At 48.7% G+C, this 18770-nt stretch overlaps 1 protein-coding gene across 2 annotated transcripts in view; it reads left to right on the top strand.

Moving 5' to 3' along the window:
- The window catches only part of LOC144605529 (cyclin-dependent kinase 18-like), an 87864-nt gene that overhangs the window by 48612 nt on the left and 20482 nt on the right, over positions 1–18770 (top strand). For both annotated transcript variants that reach the window (XM_078420905.1, XM_078420906.1), the window contains exons 7-10: positions 6290–6384; positions 7529–7591; positions 11304–11427; positions 13367–13487. In XM_078420905.1, coding sequence (XP_078277031.1) covers positions 6290–6384; positions 7529–7591; positions 11304–11427; positions 13367–13487 — 403 coding nt within the window. The remainder of the gene's footprint in view (positions 1–6289; positions 6385–7528; positions 7592–11303; positions 11428–13366; positions 13488–18770) is intronic.

Genomic DNA, 18770 nt, shown 5'->3' with positions numbered 1-18770 from the left:
GGACCTGAGGAAAGGTTGGGCTGAGGAATGGTCGATGGAGAGAAACGTGAGGTGTTGCAATTTTGGAAGTCTAGTATGGGCAGGACCTACACAGTGAATGGTAGGGCTCTGGGGAGTGCTGTAGAGCACTGGAATCTAGGAGTACAGGTACATAGTTCCTTGAAAGCAGAGTCACAAGTAGATGGGGTGGTCAAAAAGGTTTTCGACGCATTGGCCTTCATCAGCCGGAATATTGAGTATGGAAGTTCGGAGGTCATGGTGCAGTTATATATAAGACGTTGGTGAGGCTACATTTAGAGTATTTGTAAGAAAATAACTGCAGATGCTGGTACAAATCGAAGGTATTTATTCACAAAATGCTGGAGTAACTCAGCAGGTCAGGCAGCATCTCAGGAGAGAAGGAATGGGTGACGTTTCGGGTCGAGACCCTTCTTCAGACAGTTTTGGGCGCCATGTTTTAGGATAGATGGAAAGGTTGCAGAGAGGATTTACGAGGATGTTGCCAGGTCTCGAGGGCCTGAGATTATCGGGGGGAGGCTACATCCACAACTCTCTGCAATTTCCCAATCTCTTTGCCAGAGCTGTTCCCTTTCATTTTATGTGGAAACGTAACTAGGATTTTGTCAGCCACCAGATGGCAGTGTTTCCTCTCATCAGTCTGCTCCATGCTGGATCAGCATCAACATCTTTCCAATTTTTAAACTGGGCAGGCAAGCCCAGTCTGAAGAAGTGTCTCGACCCGAAACGTCACCCATTCCTACTCTCCCGAGATGTTGCCTGACCTGCTGAGTTACTCCAGCATTTTGTGAATAAGCCCTCTAGTAAAATTGGGAGGGGAGTTGGGTGTGGAGAAACACAGATACCAGACTGATTCAAGTAAATTAGTTGGGGTGCAAGCATATAGTTATAAAAGAGAAGTGTAAAAAGCAAAGAGACAATTGGGAACAGGGAGGGCATAGAGTCAAAGATTAATGAAAACAGGCCCTTCGGCCCACCTGGCCTACGCTGACCAACATGTCCCAGCTACACTAGTCCCACCTGCCTGCGTTTGGCCCATATCCCTCTCAACTTGTCCTATCCATGCACCTGTCTAACTGTTTCTTAAAAGTTGGGATGGTCCCAGCCTCAACTACCTCCTCTGGCAGCTCGTTCCATACGACCACCAGCTTTTGTGTGAAAAAGCTACCCCTCAGGTTCCTATTGAATCTTTCCCTCTTCACCTTAAACCAATGTCACCTGGTTCATAGAGTCATAGAGTGATACAGTGTGGAAACAGGCCCTTTGGCCCAACTTGCCCACACCGGTCAACATAATGTCCCAGCTACACTAGCCCCACCTGCCTGCTTTTGGTCCATATCCCTCCAAACCTGTCCTATCCACAAGAACACAAGAGCACAAGAAAATAGGAGCAGGAGTAGGCCAACCGGCCCCTCGAGCCTGCTCCGCCATTCAATACGATCATGGCTGATCCTACCCCAACCCCCTTCCCACTATCGCCCCTCTTCCCACCCAAAATAACCGTGTGATCTCCTGGGAGAGGCGAAAAACCGGATAAAAACCCAGGCCAATTTGTGAAAAAAATCCGGGAAATTCCTCTCCGACCCCAAACTAGGCGATCGAAACTTGTCCAGGAGATTACTCAGGTCTTACTATACTAACAATAGCTCATGTCCACTTCGCTGCCCTCTCCCCATAACCCCTAATTCACTTGTCTATTAAAAAGCAATCTATTTCCATTTTAAATTTATTTAACGTTCCTGCTTCCACAGCTCCCTGAGGCAGCGAATTCCACAGACTAACCACCCTCTGAGTGAAGAAGTTTCTCCTCATCTCAGTTTTAAAAGAGCCCCCTCTTATTCTAAGACTATGCCCCCTAGTTCTGGTCTCCCCGATCATCGGAAACATCTTTAGCGCATCCATCCGATCAAGGCACCTCACGATCTTATACGTTTCAATAAGTTCGCCTCTCATTCTTCTGAACTCCAATGAGAAAAGTCCCAACCTACTTAACCTTTCCTCATATGTCAACCCCCTCATCCCCGGAATTAACCGTGTAAACCTTCTCTGCACTGCCTCCAGAGCAAGTACATCCTTTCTTAAATGTGGACACCAAAACTGCACACAGTATCGACCCGCAACGTCACCCATTCCTTCTCTCCTGAGATGCTGCCTGACCTGCTGAGTTACTCCAGCATTTTGTGAAAAAATACCTTCGATTTGTACCAGCATCTGCAGTTATTTTCTTACATGAGGTCCAGTGAGTAGCTATTTTGTTGCGTGCGATCCAGTCAGCGAAAAGATTATACATGATTATAATGAAGCTGTCCACAGTGTACTGATACAGGATAAAGGGTATAGCGTTTAGTACGAGATAAAGCCCAGTAAAGTCCGCTGAAGGATAGTCCGAGGATCTCCAATGTGGTAGATCCGGACCGCTCTCTAGTTGGTGATAAGATGGTTCAGTTGCCTGGTAACAGCTGGGAAGAAACTGCCCCTGAATCTGGAGGTGTGCAATTTCAAACCTGATGGGGAGGGGGGGGGGGGGGGGGGGGGGGGGGGGGGGGGAGTGGGGAGAGAGAGGGTGTGACCGGGGTGAGACTCGTCCTTGATTATGCTGGTGGCCTTGCCGAGGCAGCGTGAGGTGTAGATGGAGTCAATGGAAGGGACTGAAGAAGGTTTCTGACCCGAAGCGTCACCTAGTTGTACAGGGCCCTAGTGAGACCGCACCTGGAGTACTGTGTGCAGTTGTACAGGGCCCTAGTGAGACCGCACCTGGAGTACTGTGTGCAGTTGTACAGGGCCCTAGTGAGACCGCACCTGGAGTACTGTGTGCAGTTGTACAGGGCCCTAGTGAGACCGCACCTGGAGTACTGTGTGCAGTTTTGGTCTCCAAATTTGAGGAAGGGTATTCTTGCTATTGAGGGCGTGCAGCGTAGGTTTACTAGGTTAATTCCCGGAATGGCGGGACTGTCATATGTTGAAAGACTGGAGCGACTAGGCTTGTATACACTGGAATTTAGAAGGATGAGAGGGGATCTTATCGAAACGTATAAGATTATTAAGGGGTTGGACACGTTAGAGGCAGGAAACATGTTCCCAATGTTGGGGGAGTCCAGAACCAGGGGCCACAGTTTAAGAATAAGGGGTAGGCCATTTAGAACAGAGATGAGGAAAAACTTTTTCAGTCAGAGAGTTGTGAATCTGTGGAATTCTCTGCCTCAGAAGGCAGTGGAGGCCAATTCTCTGAATACATTCAAGAGAGAGCTAGATAGAGCTCTTAAGGATAGCGGAGTCAGGGGGTATGGGGAGAAGGCAGGAACAGGGTACTGATTGAGAATGATCAGCCATGATCACATTGAATGGCGGTTCTGGCTCGAAGGGCCGAATGGCCTACTCCTGCCCCTATTGTCTATTGTCTATTGTCTATTCCTTCTATCCAGAGGTGCTGCCAGGCCCGCTGAGCTACTCCAGCTCTTTGAGTCCATCAGTGGAAGGGAGGTTAGTTTGCATGTGTCGAAAACGAATCTGACGGGAATGTAGTGAAAAGTAGAAACCCTGTCCCAAGGATATTGACTACTTGTCCGGTATTTATTCACAAAATGCTGGAGCAACTCAGCAGGTCAGGCAGCATCTCAGGAGAGAAGGAATGGGTGACGTTTCGGGTCTAGACCCTTAGAAATACCTTCGATTTGTACCAGCATCTGCAGTTATTTTCTTATACTACTCTTTGACTACTTGTCCTATTTCTCTGTTCAGACTAGTCCTGGCTGGCACTGGGGAGACCAGACCAGCTCAAGTCTGCCTGGCAGAATGGCCAATATTCACAACAACTCCTTTCTGCCATGACCCCACTGATTGTGCTGCTCGCAACTTCGTTAATGGATCGTAACGATTAAACATTTCCTTTTGCGTTACATGATTACCTAAACACTAAAAGGGTTGACTTTACGAAAGCACGTAAACCAGGGTCACTTGACACCTCGCCTGCAATAAGTGGCCGATGATTAACCCGCATTGCACAACAAGCATGTGTTCGTACATTGACTTTAACACAGTGGAATGATAATGATGATGAAACTTTATTGTCACTGGTACTTGGCTAGGTACTGTGATAATCTTTGCTTTTGCACGCAAAGTACACAGAAGAGTCACCACAAGGGCATGGACAAAGTTACAAAGAGTACACATCCCTTATTTGCCCTCCCCCCCCCCCACCGGGCCCCCCTTTGTTGCCCGCTACCACCCCCCCCCCACCGGCCCCCCCTTTGTTGCTCCCCCCTCCCCCCACCGGCCCCCCCTTTGTTGCTCCCCCCTCCCCCCACCGGCCCCCCCTTTGTTGCCCCCCCTCTCCCCCACCGGCCCCCCCTTTGTTGCCCCCCTCCTCCCTCTATACCGGGCCACCCTTTGTTGCCCCCCCCTCCCCCTATGCCAGGCCACCCTTTGTTGCACCCCCCTCCCCCCCACCGGGCCCCCCCTTTGTTGCCCCCCCCACCCATGCCGGGTCCTCCTTTGTCTCCAGGGTTACCCCCTTGTTCTCGATGGTCCTCTACACCGGCCCCCCCATTATTCTTCGGGGTCCTTTACTTGTCCTGTTTCTCTGTTCAGACCAGTCCTGACACCGAGCCGTTCCCCCCCCCCCCCCCCTTTGTCCTGGGCGACATGGCCTGTTCACTTCGGCCTGTTCGACCCCGAGACTCCGACCGCAGCCCGACCCCGCCCTCGGTTCCGAGCCCCCCCTCCCCCCACCGCCAGGCCCTGACCCCATCCTCGACCCCTGAGCTAAGTTACCCAGGGCATTTTCCCAGAGCCACCTTCTTGAGGAAGTCGCTGGACACGGTTTGACACTTCGACCGACAGTGAGACCTTGTGGAGCCAGGTGTGGAAAAGCTTGGACAGAGATGTTTAAGAGGAGGGACGAGAGGGAAGCAGAGGGTTAAGGTTGTGGTGGCGGCACGGTGGCGCAGGAGTGGAGTTGCTGCCTTACAGCGCCAGAGACCTGTGTTTGATCCTGACCTCTGTATGGAGTTTGTCTATCTCCAGGTCCCTCAGGTCGGCCGACTTGGGGCTACTCACTATCCTGCGGTCTAGGCTTAAGCTCAGGGGTGACCGCGCTTTTGCGGTTGCAGCTCCTAGACTGTGGAACAGCATCCCTCTCCCCTTCAGAACTGCCCCTTCCATCGACTCCTTTAAGTCCAGGCTCAAAACCTATTTCTACTCCCTAGCGTTTGAGGCCCTCTGAGGGGGCACTGTGAACTGTTTATGTATGTGCTGTTATGTGCCCAATGGTGTGTGCCATTGTATGTTCGTTTCTTAGTACCTGAACTGATGTACAGCACTTTGGTCAACGTGGGTTGTTTTTAAATGTGCTATACAAATAAAATTGACTTGACTTGACTTGACTTCCTGTGACCTCGTGGGTTTACTCCAGGTGCTCCGGTTTCCCCCCACTTCCAAAAGATTCTGTAAATTGTCCCCGGTGCGGAGGGGAGAACTAGTGCATAGGTGATCGTTGTTTGACACGGACTTGGTGGGCCGAACCTCTGTACGTCACTGGAGTGTGGGGAGGAAACAACAGCACCTGGAGAAAACCCACGCGAGTCACGGAGAGAACGTGCAAATTCCGCACCGACAAGCACCCGCAGTCAGGATGGAACCCGGGTCTCTGGCGCCGTGAGGCAGCAGCTCGACCGCTGCGCCACCGTGCCGCACAATCTGTTGTTAGCTAGTTGAAGTTAATTGCTTTGAAGATACAGCGTGGAAAATGGCCCTTTGACTATGAATGGCATCATAATAGACAATAGACAATAGGTGCAGGAGTAGGCCATTCGGCCCTTCGAGCCAGCACCGCCATTCAATGTGATCATTGTTGATCATTCACAATCAGTACCCCGTTCCTGCCTTCTCCCCATACCCCCTGACTCCGCTATCCTTAGGAGCTCTATCTATCTCTCTCTTGAAAGCATCCAGAGAATTGGCCTCCACTGCCTTCTGAGGCAGAGAATTCCACAGACTTACTACTCTCTGACTGAAAACGTTTTTCCTCATCTCCGTTCTAAATGGCCTACCCCTTATTCTTAAACTGTGGCCCCTGGTTCTGGACTCCCCCAACATTTGGGAACATGTTTCCTGCCTCTAACGTGTCCAACCCCTTAATAATCTTATATGTTTCAATTAAGATCCCCTCCCGTCCTTCTAAATTCCTTCTAAAGTCACATGATGAGTGTGTGACTGGGCCATCGGTAAAGCACAGCGGTTTATCCCAATTGACTGACCCCATTTTCCTTTACAGTTTCCCTGCTGAAGAATTTGAAACATGCCAACATCGTCACCCTGCATGACATCATCCACACGGAGCGATCACTCACCCTGGTGTTTGAGTTCGTGGTAAGCACCAAACCGTGGCAACTCCATGGCAGGAGATGCTCCATTCTGGGGTGTACAAAATCACCAGAGGAATAGATGGGGTCGACGCACAGAGTCTCTTGCCCAGAATAAGGGGGAATCGGCAAGCGGAGGACATAAGTTGACGGTGAGGAGGGGGGGGGGGGGGGGGGAAGATTTCATAGGAATCGGAGGGGTGACTTTTTCGCACAAAAGGTGGTGGGTGTACGGAATGAACTGCCAGGGGGAAGGTAGTTGAGGCAGGGACTGTCCCAACATTTAAGAAGCTGTTAGACAGGTACAGGTAATCCTCGACTTAAAATGGGGTTACGTTTCGATAAACCATCTTTATTTTCGTAAATAAAGTTTACGGAATTTAGGTAATTTTGTAACTTACGGGTAAAGATCAAAATTCAAAATTGGAAGTACGGTTTCTACTGAATGTGTATCACTTTTGCGCCAACGTAAAGTTGAAATATCGTAAGTAGAAGCATCGTAAGTCGAGGAGCATCTATCGGTACGTGGATGGGACAGGTTTGGAGGGATATGGGCCGCACGCAGGCTGGTGGGACTAGTATAGCTGGGACTTTGTTGGCCGGTGTGGGCAAGTTGGGCCGAAGGGCCTGTTTCCACACTGTGTCACTCTATGACAATATCTTAAAATAAGTTTAATTCCGACAAGAACCAGGAGGGCCGGGAGTGTTTCATTGCCATTCGTACCGAAACGGAACAATGAAACTCTTGCTGGCAGCAGCAGGACGACTGGTTTGTAAAGACAGGACCCGCAGATAATATAATAAACCAGCACAAAAAAAAAAGAGTTTAAATAAAATACATTTTTTTCAGAAACATTTAGACAGGTACATGGATAGGACAAGTTTGGAGGGACATGGGCCAAACGCGGGTAGGTGGGACTATGGTAGGCGGGGCATGATGCCGGCGTGGGCAAGTGGGGCCTGATTCCACGCTGTCTGACTCTGCGACTCGAACTGATTATTATGTTATTGTCGTCTTGCGAGATGCCACCGCTGGCGGCCGGAAGTAAACTTCTTATAAATGCAAAATGTTCTCCTTTTACTTTTGAAGGTGAGCCCGAGAGAGTGGTAGTTACAAAATGACCGCCCACTCTATCCATTTTGTTTTGCAGGACATTGACCTAAAGCAGTACATGGACAACTGTGGGAACATTATGAGCATGTACAACGTCAAGGTGAGACAACTTCTCGGTTGAATTTTCCTTGAGGCATTTAAGAACTGGGATTAGTAACAGGGCGGCACAGTGGCGCAGAGGTAGATTTACTGCCTCCAATGCTCTCCTTTCGTTTGAAGGCACTGGGCCAGTACTCTCTGGAGTTTAGAAGGATGAGGGGGGGAGGGGGGGGGGGGGAACCCTCATTGAAACTTACCGAACAGTGAAATGCTCGGATGGAGTGGATTTGCAGAGGATATTTTCACTCGTCGGAGAGTCTAGGACTAGAGGTCACAGCCTAAGAATTAAAGGACGTTCCTTTAGGAATGAGATGAGGAAAAAAAAAAATCGTCAGTGGGTGGTGAATCTGTGAAAGTCATTGCCACAGAAGGCTGCGGGGGCCAAGTCGGTGGGTAATGTTTGGGCAGAGAGAGATAGATTCCTGAATAGTGCGGGTGTCAGGAGTTATGGGGAGAAGGCAGGAGAATGGGGTTAGGAGGGAAAGATAGAACAGCCATGGTTGAATGGTGGAGTAGACTTGATGGGTCGAATGGCCTAATTCTGCTCTTGTGACTGATGACCTTATGGCCAGTTGAGCTCAGTTTTGCCTTCATGCCCTCTGGGCATAATCACTACTCTGGGAAGCGATCACTCATTTAGTTTAAGATAGACACAAAATGCTGGAGTAACCCAGCGGGTCAGGCAGCATCTCGGGAGAGAAGGAATGGGTGACCCAAGGGTCCCAAGGGTCTCGACCCAAAACGTCACCCATTCCTTCTCTCCCGAGATGCTGCCTGACCCGCTAAGTTACTCCAGCATTTTGTGTCTACCTTCGATTTAAACCAGCATCTGCAGTTTTTTTCCTACTCATTCAGATAAGTTTAGAAATACAACGCGGAAACAGGCCCTTCGGCCCACCGGGTCCGCGCCGACCGTCGATCCCTGCACATTAACACTACCCTACACACACTCGGTTACAATTTTCCATTTCTACCAAGCAAATTCACCTGCAGACCTGTACGTCTTTGGAGTGTGGGAGGATACCGAAGATCTCAGAGAAAACCCACGCGGTCACGGGGAGAACGTACAAAATCCGTACAGACAGTACCCGTGGTCGGGATGGAACCCGGCTCTCTGGCGGTGTAAACGCTGTAAGGCAGCAACTCTACCGCTGCGCCACCTGTGCCGCCTTACTCATGCCCACTCGTGTCATGTGCACAAATAACATGTAGCGCCCACAGGCCCTTCGTTTCGCCCACCACTCATGACCTGCGTGGGTTTGCTCCGAGATCTTCGGTTTCCTCCTACACTCCAAAGACGCACAGGTATGTAGGTTCAAAGGTTTCAAAGGTCTGTTTATTGTCACGTGTACCAATTAAGGTGCAGTGAAACTCGATAGGTTAATTGGCTTGGTACAAATGTACAAATATAAAATTGCCCCTAGTGTGTGTGGTGTTAATGTGCGGGGATCGCTGGTCGGCGCAGATTCGGTGGACCAAAGGGCCTGTTTCAGCACTGTATCTCTCAACTAAACTAAACTAAACTAAAACTACACCGATGGGGGATTACATAAGGTAGCATAAGAAAATAACTGCAGATGCTGGTACAAATCGAAGGTATTTATTCACAAAATGCTGGAGTAACTCAGCAGGTCAGGCAGCATCTCAGGAGAGAAGAGAGGAGGAGAACTTCTTCAAAGTGGACATACCTTGAGGAGAAATCGGGATTGCAACACACTTTGGCTGAGGTGGACCACGGGTCGGTAATCCAACCTTTAACCCTGTACTGGTTGGACTGGTTGGACTGCTTGTGAACGAGGTTCGGTTAGCCCAAGAATTCAGTGATTTTCTTCACAAAAAGCTGCTGATTCACATTTCTTATCCCTCATGATTTTTTTACAAAAGTGTTTGATCATTTAAAAAACCTCCACTCAATTCTTTCTCAATGCCGCATGACACAACGAGTCGAAGAGATGTCTCTAATTAGCCCGTTCTCGTCAGATGCAAGTAAAACATACACAGAGGGAAGGTGAGGGACTTACACCGTGGAAGCGAGGGCTGAAGAAAGATCTTGACCCAACATCACCTGTCCATATTTAGTTTTGTTTAGTTTAGTTTAGAGATGCAGCACGGAAACAGGCATCTTTGGCCCACCGAGTCCGCGCCGACCAGCGATCCCCGCATACTAACACCATACGGATTATAATACTAATACTAAAACGGGCGGCACGGTGGGGCAGCGGTAGAGTTGCTGCCTTACAGCGAACGCAGCGCCGGAGATTCCGGTTCGATCCTGACTACGGGCGCCGTCTGTACGGAGTTTGTACGTTCTCCCCGTGACCTGCGTGGGTTTTCTCCGAGATCTTCGGTTTCCTCCCACACTCCAAAGACGTGCAGGTATGTAGGTTAATTGGCTGGGCAAATGTGGGTGTAGGATAGTGTTAATGTGCGGGGATCGCTGGGCGGCGCGGACCCAGTGGGCTGAAGGGCCTGTTTCTGTAATAATAATGGAGAATGGATACAAAACAGGAGCTCGTGAATCTCTAAATCTAAATCTAAAAAAAACCATCCTACACACACTTGGGACAATATAGACTTATACCCAGCAATTAGCCTACAAACCTGTGCGTCTTTGGAGTGTGGGAGGAAACCGAAGATGTCGGGGAAAACCCACGCGGTCACGGGCAGGACGTACAAACTCCATACAGACGGCACCTGTAGTCGGGATTGAATCCGGGTCTCTTGTGCTGCAAGCACTGTAAGGCAGCAACTCTACCGCTGCGCCACCGTGCTGCCCATTCTGCAGAGATGCCGACCGACCTGCTGAGTTTCTCCAGCACTTTGTGTCCTTTTGTGTTTTTTAACATGCACACTGTCATTGGTGCAGGAGTGACGCTGTAGTTTCTGTTTGTAGAAACAAGGAACAGCTCATATAGGCTTATTTAAAAAAGTGTTGAAGTAACTCAGCGGGTCAGGCAATACATCTGGAGAACATGGGACGGGGTGACGTTTTGGGTCGGGACCCTTCAGATGTAGTTTCTGGTATTCTGTGATGTAATAAGAATGGAGAATGGATAGAAAACAGGAGCCCGTGAATCCAATCAAAGATTTATATCAACCTGAAGAAGGGTCTCTTTGTCCCGCCACCCTGACATCAGTCTGAAGAAGGGTCTCGACCCGAAACGTCACCCATTTCTTCTCTCCCTAGATGCTGCCTGACCTGCTGAGTTACTCCAGCATTTTGTGAATAAAAGCCTGAAGAAGGGCCTCGACCCGAAACGTCACCCATTCCTTCTCTCCCGAGATGCTGCCTGACCCGCTGAGTTACTCCAGTGTTTTGTGTCTAACAAACTTGTTCATTCACAGGATGTTTAGAATGTGGAATTTGGAACCACAAGAATAGCTGAGGCAAATGGTACTGAATTCCATAAGATCAGAGTGTGACATTGGGTTAGTGCAAGGGATCGAAGGGTTTTCTGATGGGTAAGATATAGAAGGTTTGGTGAAGACTCATGTGGAGAAAAAAAGAATGATGTGGACTAAATAAGACACAAAGTGCAGGAGTAACTCAGCAGGTCAGGCAGCATCTCTGGGGAACATGGATAGGTGACGTTTCGGGTTGAGACCCTTCGTCAGACTATGTAGACCAATTGGGGCCAAATGGAAATTGAAAATCAGTATTGAAAGAAAACCTTGCGTCCTTTATCTAAAGTACAGTTTGTTTTTGCTCGTAGATATTTATGTTCCAATTGTTGAGAGGATTATCTTATTGCCACAAGAGGAAAGTTCTGCACCGAGACCTGAAGCCACAGAACTTGCTCATTAACGAACGAGGAGAATTGAAATTAGCTGACTTTGGCAAGTGTTCCCTTTATCACTTCAAAACATTTCTTTAACACTTCAAAACACTTATCCTTTCAAAACATATTTCATCCGTGCGGACTGAAGAAGTTCGGGTCTTGACCCGAAACGTCAACCATTCCTTCTCTCCAGAGATGCAGCCTGCCTGAGTTACTCCAGCATGTTTGCGTCTATCTTCAGTTTAAACCAGCATCTGCCTACATATTTCAACCATGTATGGACTGCATTGCTTAGCTTCATGCGCAGGTCAATGCAATGATGCGGAAAGCCTTGTACCGAGGGGGGGGGGGGGGGGAGATTTGCCCTTGTGTTGGCATTGTTCATAAGTTCATAAGTGATAGGACCAGAATTAGGCCATTCAGCCCATCAAGTCCACTCTGCCATGCAATCATGCCTGATGGATCTTTCCCTCTCAAGCCCATTCTCCTGCCTTCTCCCCATAACCCCTGACACCCGTACTAATCAAGCTACACTAATTGTGCAGCTTATAGTGACTCTGACTTGGAGAATGGAATGATTTTGTGCTTATGTTATATTGACAGATAGACATCTTGCCCAGTAGACAAAGGCTGCAGGGGAGGGTTTTGAGAACGACCCTTTGGTTCGTGTGTATTTATTCACAAAATGCTGGAGTAACTCAGCAGGTCAGGCAGCATCTCAGGAGAGAAGGAATGGGCAACGTTTCGGGTCGAGACCCTTCTTCAGTCTGAAGAAGGGTCTCGACCCGAAAAGTCGCCCATTCCTTCTCTCCTGAGATGCTGCCTGACCTGCTGAGTTACTCCAGCATTTTGTGAATAAATACCTTCGATTTGTACCAGCATCTGCAGTTATTTTCTTACACTTGAATAGGCTGGTATTGCCAATCATGGGTACAGACCTCCCCACTAGCGATGGGATCTACAGTAGTCGCTACCTCGAATAGGCAGCCAGCATCACAGAGACCCGTACCACCCTGGCCACACTCTCATCTCACTCCTGGCATCCCGAAGAAAGTATAGCAGTCTGAAAGCTGTAATGTCCAGGTTCCAGCGCCAGAGACCCGGGTTCCATCCTGACCTATGGACGCTGTCTGTACAGAGTTGGTATGTTCTCCCCGTGACCTGCGTGGGGTTTGTCCGGGATAATAGACAATAGACAACAGGTGCAGGAGTAGCACATTCGGCCCTTTTCGAGCCAGCACCGCCATTCAATGTGATCATGGCTGATCATTCTCAATCAGTACCCCGTTCCTGCCTTCTCCCCATACCCCCTGACTCCGCTATCCTTAAGAGCTCTATCTAGCGCTCTCTTGAATGCATTCAGAGAATTGGCCTCCACTGCCTTCTGAGGCAGAGAATTCTGCAGATTCACAACTCTCTGACTGAAAAAGTTTTTCCTCATCTCCGTTCTAAATGGCCTACCCCTTATTCTTAAACTGTGGCCCCTGGTTCTGAACTCCCCCAACATTGGGAACATGTTTCCTGCCTCTAACGTGTCCAACCCCTTAATAATCTTATACGTTTCGGATCTCCGGTTTCCTCCCACACTCGGGAGAAGTTGGAGATGTCAATGTTCATACCGCTGGGCATGGTCATACATGATCAGGGAATGACGTTTATTGCAAGGTAAAGCCAGCAAAGTCTGATCAAGGATAGTCCGAGGGTCACCAACGAGGTAAATAGTAGTTCAGCACTGCTCTCTGGTTAGAACATAGAACATAGAAAATTTGGTGCAGATGGAGGCCATTTGGCCCTTCGAGCCAGCACCGCCATTCATTGTGATCATGGCTGATCATCCACAATGTGGTAGGATGATTCAGTTGCCTGATGACAGCTGGGTAGAAACAGTCTCTAAATCGGGAGGTGCACGTTTTCACACATTTGTACGTTCTGCCTCTTAATAAGTCGGCAATTGTAACAGGAACACAATTCACACGTCTGGATTATTTCTTTCTCAGGTCTGGCAAGAGCAAAATCGGTCCCAACTAAAACCTACTCGAATGAGGTGGTGACCCTGTGGTATCGGCCTCCGGATGTTCTGATGGGCTCAACGGAATATTCCACCCAGATCGACGTATGGTGAGAGAAGCTGTTGGAAATAGTATTTGAAATGCAATTGAATGCGTTATTGTCACATGTGACAATTCACGGCGAAGTTCCTTGCTAGCGTACCCGAGGTATGCAAACAGTCGCCACATAAAGGGCGCTTACAAAGTTACAAATCCCTCCCCCCCCCCCTCCTCCTTTGTTCTTCCTCCCTTCCCTCACGGAGGTGCCCCCCCCACCCAGGTCCCTCCATTGTTCTTCCCCCTACCTCACACGAGTCATCTCTTCGTTGTTTTTGTTGATGCAATTGTAGGATGCGATAACGTCAAAATCAATGAAATTCAATTCGAGTCATGGAGTCGCTCCTCCAGATTCTGGGGCAGTTTTTTGATTTATAGACTTAACCCTCTTGACTTTTGCCCTATTCTGTGGAAACAGGTCCTTCGGCCCACCGAGTCCACGCCAACCAACGATCTCACCCCGTACACTAACACTAAACCTACACAATTTACTTTTTTTTTGACCAAAGCCAATTGACCTACAAACCTGTGTGTCTACCTAACAATGATCTAGTCCACAATTCCCTTGAGCCGCATCCCCTTTGATGTCTCGTTGTCACAACTTACCCTTCCTTATCTCTGTGTAGGAAAATAACTGCAGATGCTGGTACAAATCGAAGGTATCACAAAATGCTGGAGGAGCTCAACAGGTCAGGCAGCATCTAGGAGAGAGGGAATGGGTGACGTTTCCGGTCGAGACCCTTCTTCAGACTGACTCGAAACGTCACCCATTCCCTCTCTCCCGGATGCTGCCTGACGTGCTGAATTACTGCAGCATTTTGTGATTCCCTCCTTATCTCTGTGTCTCCCTCTCCCCTGTCTCTCAGTCTGAAGAAGGGTCTCGACCCGAAACGTCACCCGTTCCTTCTATCCGGAGATGCTGCCTGACCTGCTGAGTTACTCCAGCATTTTGTGTCTATGGTGTTATATCATGCTGTACTGGAAGTATGCAGTTCATGAACAGAGATGCAACATTGCCAGTGTGTAACAAAATAAAGGGTCAACTTCATGTTTAGTCCAAAGTACACATCTCAGAATCTAATTGCTGGAACTCGACCAGAGATGGCAATCCTCATAGTAAGCCAGTCATCAAGATAATAGACATAAATGTTATTGCTTAGCAAAATTAAGCACTCTTTCATGATGCTGGCCTTTATCCAAGAGGTCACTTTTATAGAAGGAACTGTCAAAGAAGTATTGACATGTTGCCACAACACTTTTGGTACATTGCGGCCTAGTGCCGGAAATCTGAGTTCAACCCTGACTACGGGTGCCGTCTGTACAACATTTACATGTTCTCTCTGTGACCGCGTGGGTTTTCTCCGAGATCTCCGGTTTCCTCCCACACTCCAAAGACGTACAGGTTTGCAGGATAATTGGCCTCGGTAAAAATTGTACAATTGTCCCGAGTGTGTAGGATAGCGCTCGTGTATGGGGTGATCGCTGGTCGGCGCGGATTCGGTGGGCCGAAGGGCCTGTTTCTGTGCTGCATCTTTAAAGTCTTAAGTAAAGTAAAAGGGATACGGTTTGCAGGAACAGCTCACTGGTGTTGGAGGGAGTGAGTATTTGTGGGAGCGAATGTTATGATTGGCAAACTAGTTCATTGATTCTGGGTGGCATCCACATTTTAGTTTTAGTTTGAGAAGTGTAAGAAAATAACTGCAGATGCTGGTACAAATCAAAGGTATTTATTTCACAAAATGCTGGAGTAACTCAGCAGGTCAGGCAGCATCTCAGGAGAGAAGGAATGGGTGACGTTTCGGGTCGAGACTGATGTCAGGAGGGCGGGACAAAGGAAGGATGTAGGTGGAGACAGGAAGATAGAGGGAGAACTGGGAAGGGGGAGGGGAAGAGAGGGACAGAGGAACTATCTAAAGTTGGAGAAGTCAATGTTCATACCGCTGGGCCGCAAGCTGCCCAAGTTTTAGTTTTAGTTTAGTTTAGTTGAGAGATACAGCACGGAAACAGGCCCTTCTGCCCACCGAGTCCGTTCCAGCCAGCGATCCCTGGCTATCTACACACACTAGGGACAATTTTCAATTATACCAAACCAATTAACCCACAAACCTGTATGTCTTTGGAATGTCGGAAGAAACCGGAGCACCCGGAGGAAACCCACGCAGGCCGCGGGGAGAGCGTACAAACTCAGTACAGACAAGCACCTGCATCCAGGAATGAAATCGGGTCTCTGGTGCTGTAAGGCAGCAACTCTACCGCTGCGCCACCCATAGTTACGAGATACAGCATGGAAACAGGCTCTTGTAACCCATGATTTGGTCAATCATCGGTTGAGAATGGCAAAATCATTCCATTGATTGAACATGTTGTCTGGCATGCCTGGTCATCAGTTTAGTTCCAGTTTAGTTTATTGTCACGTGTGCTGAGGTACAGTGAAAAGCTTTTGTTGCATGCCAACCTCATCCACGCCTTCATCACCTCCCGTCTGGACTACTGTAACAGCCCCCTCGATGGTTCACCCTCAAAAATCATCAATAAATTCCAATACATCCAGAACTCCGCTGCCCGTCTACTCACCCACTCCCCGATCCGTGACCATATCACCCCCGTCCTTTACAAGCTTCACTGGCTCCCCATCCCCCAGAGAATCCAGTACAAAATCCTCCTCATGACCTGCAAAGCCCTCCATAACCTGGCCCCATCCTACCTGACTGACCTCCTCCACAGACACACTCCAACCCGTACCCTCCCCTCTGCTGCTGCTAACCTCCTGTCCCCCCCCATCCGGACTAAACTCAGATCCTGGGGGGACAGGGCTTTCTCCATCACTGCTCCCACCCTCTGGAACTCACTACCTCAAACCATCAGAGACTCCTCCTCACTCACCACATTCAAAACATCACTTAAGACTCACCTGTTCAACACTGCTTCTCCTTATCCTTCCTCTTTTGTTCGTTTATTTATTTATTTTTATGTTTTACTTACTCTGTAAAGCGTCTTTGAGTTTCCAGAAAAGCGCTATATAAATGAAATGCATTATTATTATTATTATTATTATTATACAATCGTGCCATCTACAGTGTACAGCTACAGGAGATAGGGAATAACGTTTAGTGCAAGATAAAGTCCAGTAAAGTCCGTTTAAAGATAGTCCGAGGGCCACCATTGAGATAGATGGTAGCTCAGGACCGCTCTCTGGTTGGTGGTAGGATGGTTCAGTTGCCCGATAACAGTTGGGAAGAAACTGTCCCTGAATCTGGAGGTGTGCGTTTTCACTGTTGCCTGATGGGAGAGGGGAGAAGAGGGAGTGACCGACCGGGGTGAGACTCGTCCTTGATGATGCTGCTGGCCTTGCCGAGGCAGCGTGAGGTGTAAATGGAGCCAATGGAAGGGAGGTTGGTTCGTGTGATGGCCTGGGCTGAGGCCCACAATTCTCTGCAGTTTCTTGCGGTCTTGGATGCAGTGGTACCCAAAACAAGCTGTGATGCATCCCGATAAAATGCTTTCTGCGGCCTATCTGTGGAAGTATAGGCTGACCATGGTCTGATCATGTGAATGATATATGCCCAGTGAAGTCCTGCCCACAAACATCACAAACGTTTCCTGGCTATTTTTATAAGACTTACCCATCCTTTCTTATTTTCACATCTCTCTGGAACTTCATAATTTCCACATCTTTCAATGCAGCCCGTGCTGTTTTGTGTAAGAATTATGAATTGTACTTACACAGTGCATCACGGTGGCGCAGCGGTAGAGTTGCTGCCTTGCAGCGCCAGAGACCCAGGTTCGATCCCGACTACGGGTGCTGTCTCTACCGGGGTTGTACGTTCTCCCCGTGACCTGCGAAGAACATCTCCAGGTTCTCCTGTTTCCTCCCACACTCCAAAGACGTACAGGTTTGTAGGTTAGTCGGCTATGGTGTAATTGTAAATTGTCCCCAGTGTGTGTGGGACAGTGTTAGCGTGCGGGGATCGCTGGTCGGCGCGGACTCGGCTGTTTCCGTGCTGTATCTCCAAACCAAACTGAGATCTGATGCACATTCTTGATATTTCCCAGATCCCAATCTTTATTTCAAAGGTCAGAAATATTTGAGGCATTTTTCACTGAGGGCAGGTTAGTAAGCGGGAGGCATGGAGTTAAGACCGAGGAGATAACTATTTCTTGTGTGAAGTGTGTTGTGTTGATCTAAGACGACTGACTGAAAGGGCAGTGGAAATGGATTTGGCGATGACGTTCAAACGGGAATGAGATAACTACTTGAAAAGGGAACCATTGCTGGAGGCTTGGGGAAAGGGCGAGTGGATGGGATTAATTGAATAAACTCTTTCAAAGAGTTGGCAAAGGCACTTCCCTGTTACATTATCCACCATCTAAACATGCAGCAAATGTTTGTCTTCTTCTGAAACTCTTCTGCTCTCATGACATTAAAGGGCGCTCTTTTAGAAAGGAGGTGAGGAGGAATTTCTTAAGTCAGAGGGGAGTTAATCTGTGGAACTCATCACCACAGAGGGCTGTGGAGGCCAAGTCAGTGGATATTTTGTAAGGCAGAGATAGACAAATTCTTGATCAGAACATGGGTCAAGGGTTATGGGGAGAAGGCAGGAAAATGGGATTAAGAGGCAGAGATCAGCCGTGATTGAATAGGAAAAAAAACTGCAGATGCTGGTTTAAATCGAAGGTAGACACAAAATGCTGGAGTAACTCAGCGGGTCAGGCAGCATCTCGGGAGAGAAGGAATGGGTGACGTTTCGGGTTGAGACCCTTCTTCAGACCGAAGAAGGGTCTCGACCCGAAACGTCACCCATTCCTTCTCTCCCGAGATGCTGCCTGACCCACTGAGTTACTCCAACATTTTGTGTCTACCTAGCCATGATTGAATGGCGGAGTACACCCGATGGGCCGAATGGCCTAATTCTACTCCGATAACCTGTGAACTTGTGACATGCTCCAATATTAAAATCATAATTGGAAGAATAGATAGGGTGACTGCACGGATTTCCTTTTACTGAGGGGCAGCACGGTGGCGCAGAGATAGAGTTCCCGCTTTACAGCGCTTACAGCGCTGGAGATCCAGGTTCGACCACGGGTGCTGCCTCTGCAGAGTTTGTACGTTCTTCCCATGACCCACTTTGGTTTTCTCCGAGATCTTGGGTTTCCTCCCACACTCCAAAAACGTACTGGTTTGCAGGTTAATTGGATTGGTGTAAATGTAACTTGTCCCTAAGATTGTGTGAACGTGGGGGTATCGCTGGTCGGTGCAGACTCGGTGGGCCAAAGGGCCTGTTTCCTTGCTGTATCT

Source organism: Rhinoraja longicauda, chromosome 24 (assembly GCF_053455715.1).
Source record: "Rhinoraja longicauda isolate Sanriku21f chromosome 24, sRhiLon1.1, whole genome shotgun sequence".
Taxonomy (NCBI): Eukaryota; Metazoa; Chordata; class Chondrichthyes; order Rajiformes; family Arhynchobatidae; genus Rhinoraja; species Rhinoraja longicauda.
Note: the sequence above shows the minus strand (reverse complement) of the source record. Positions and strands in the feature narration are given on the sequence as shown.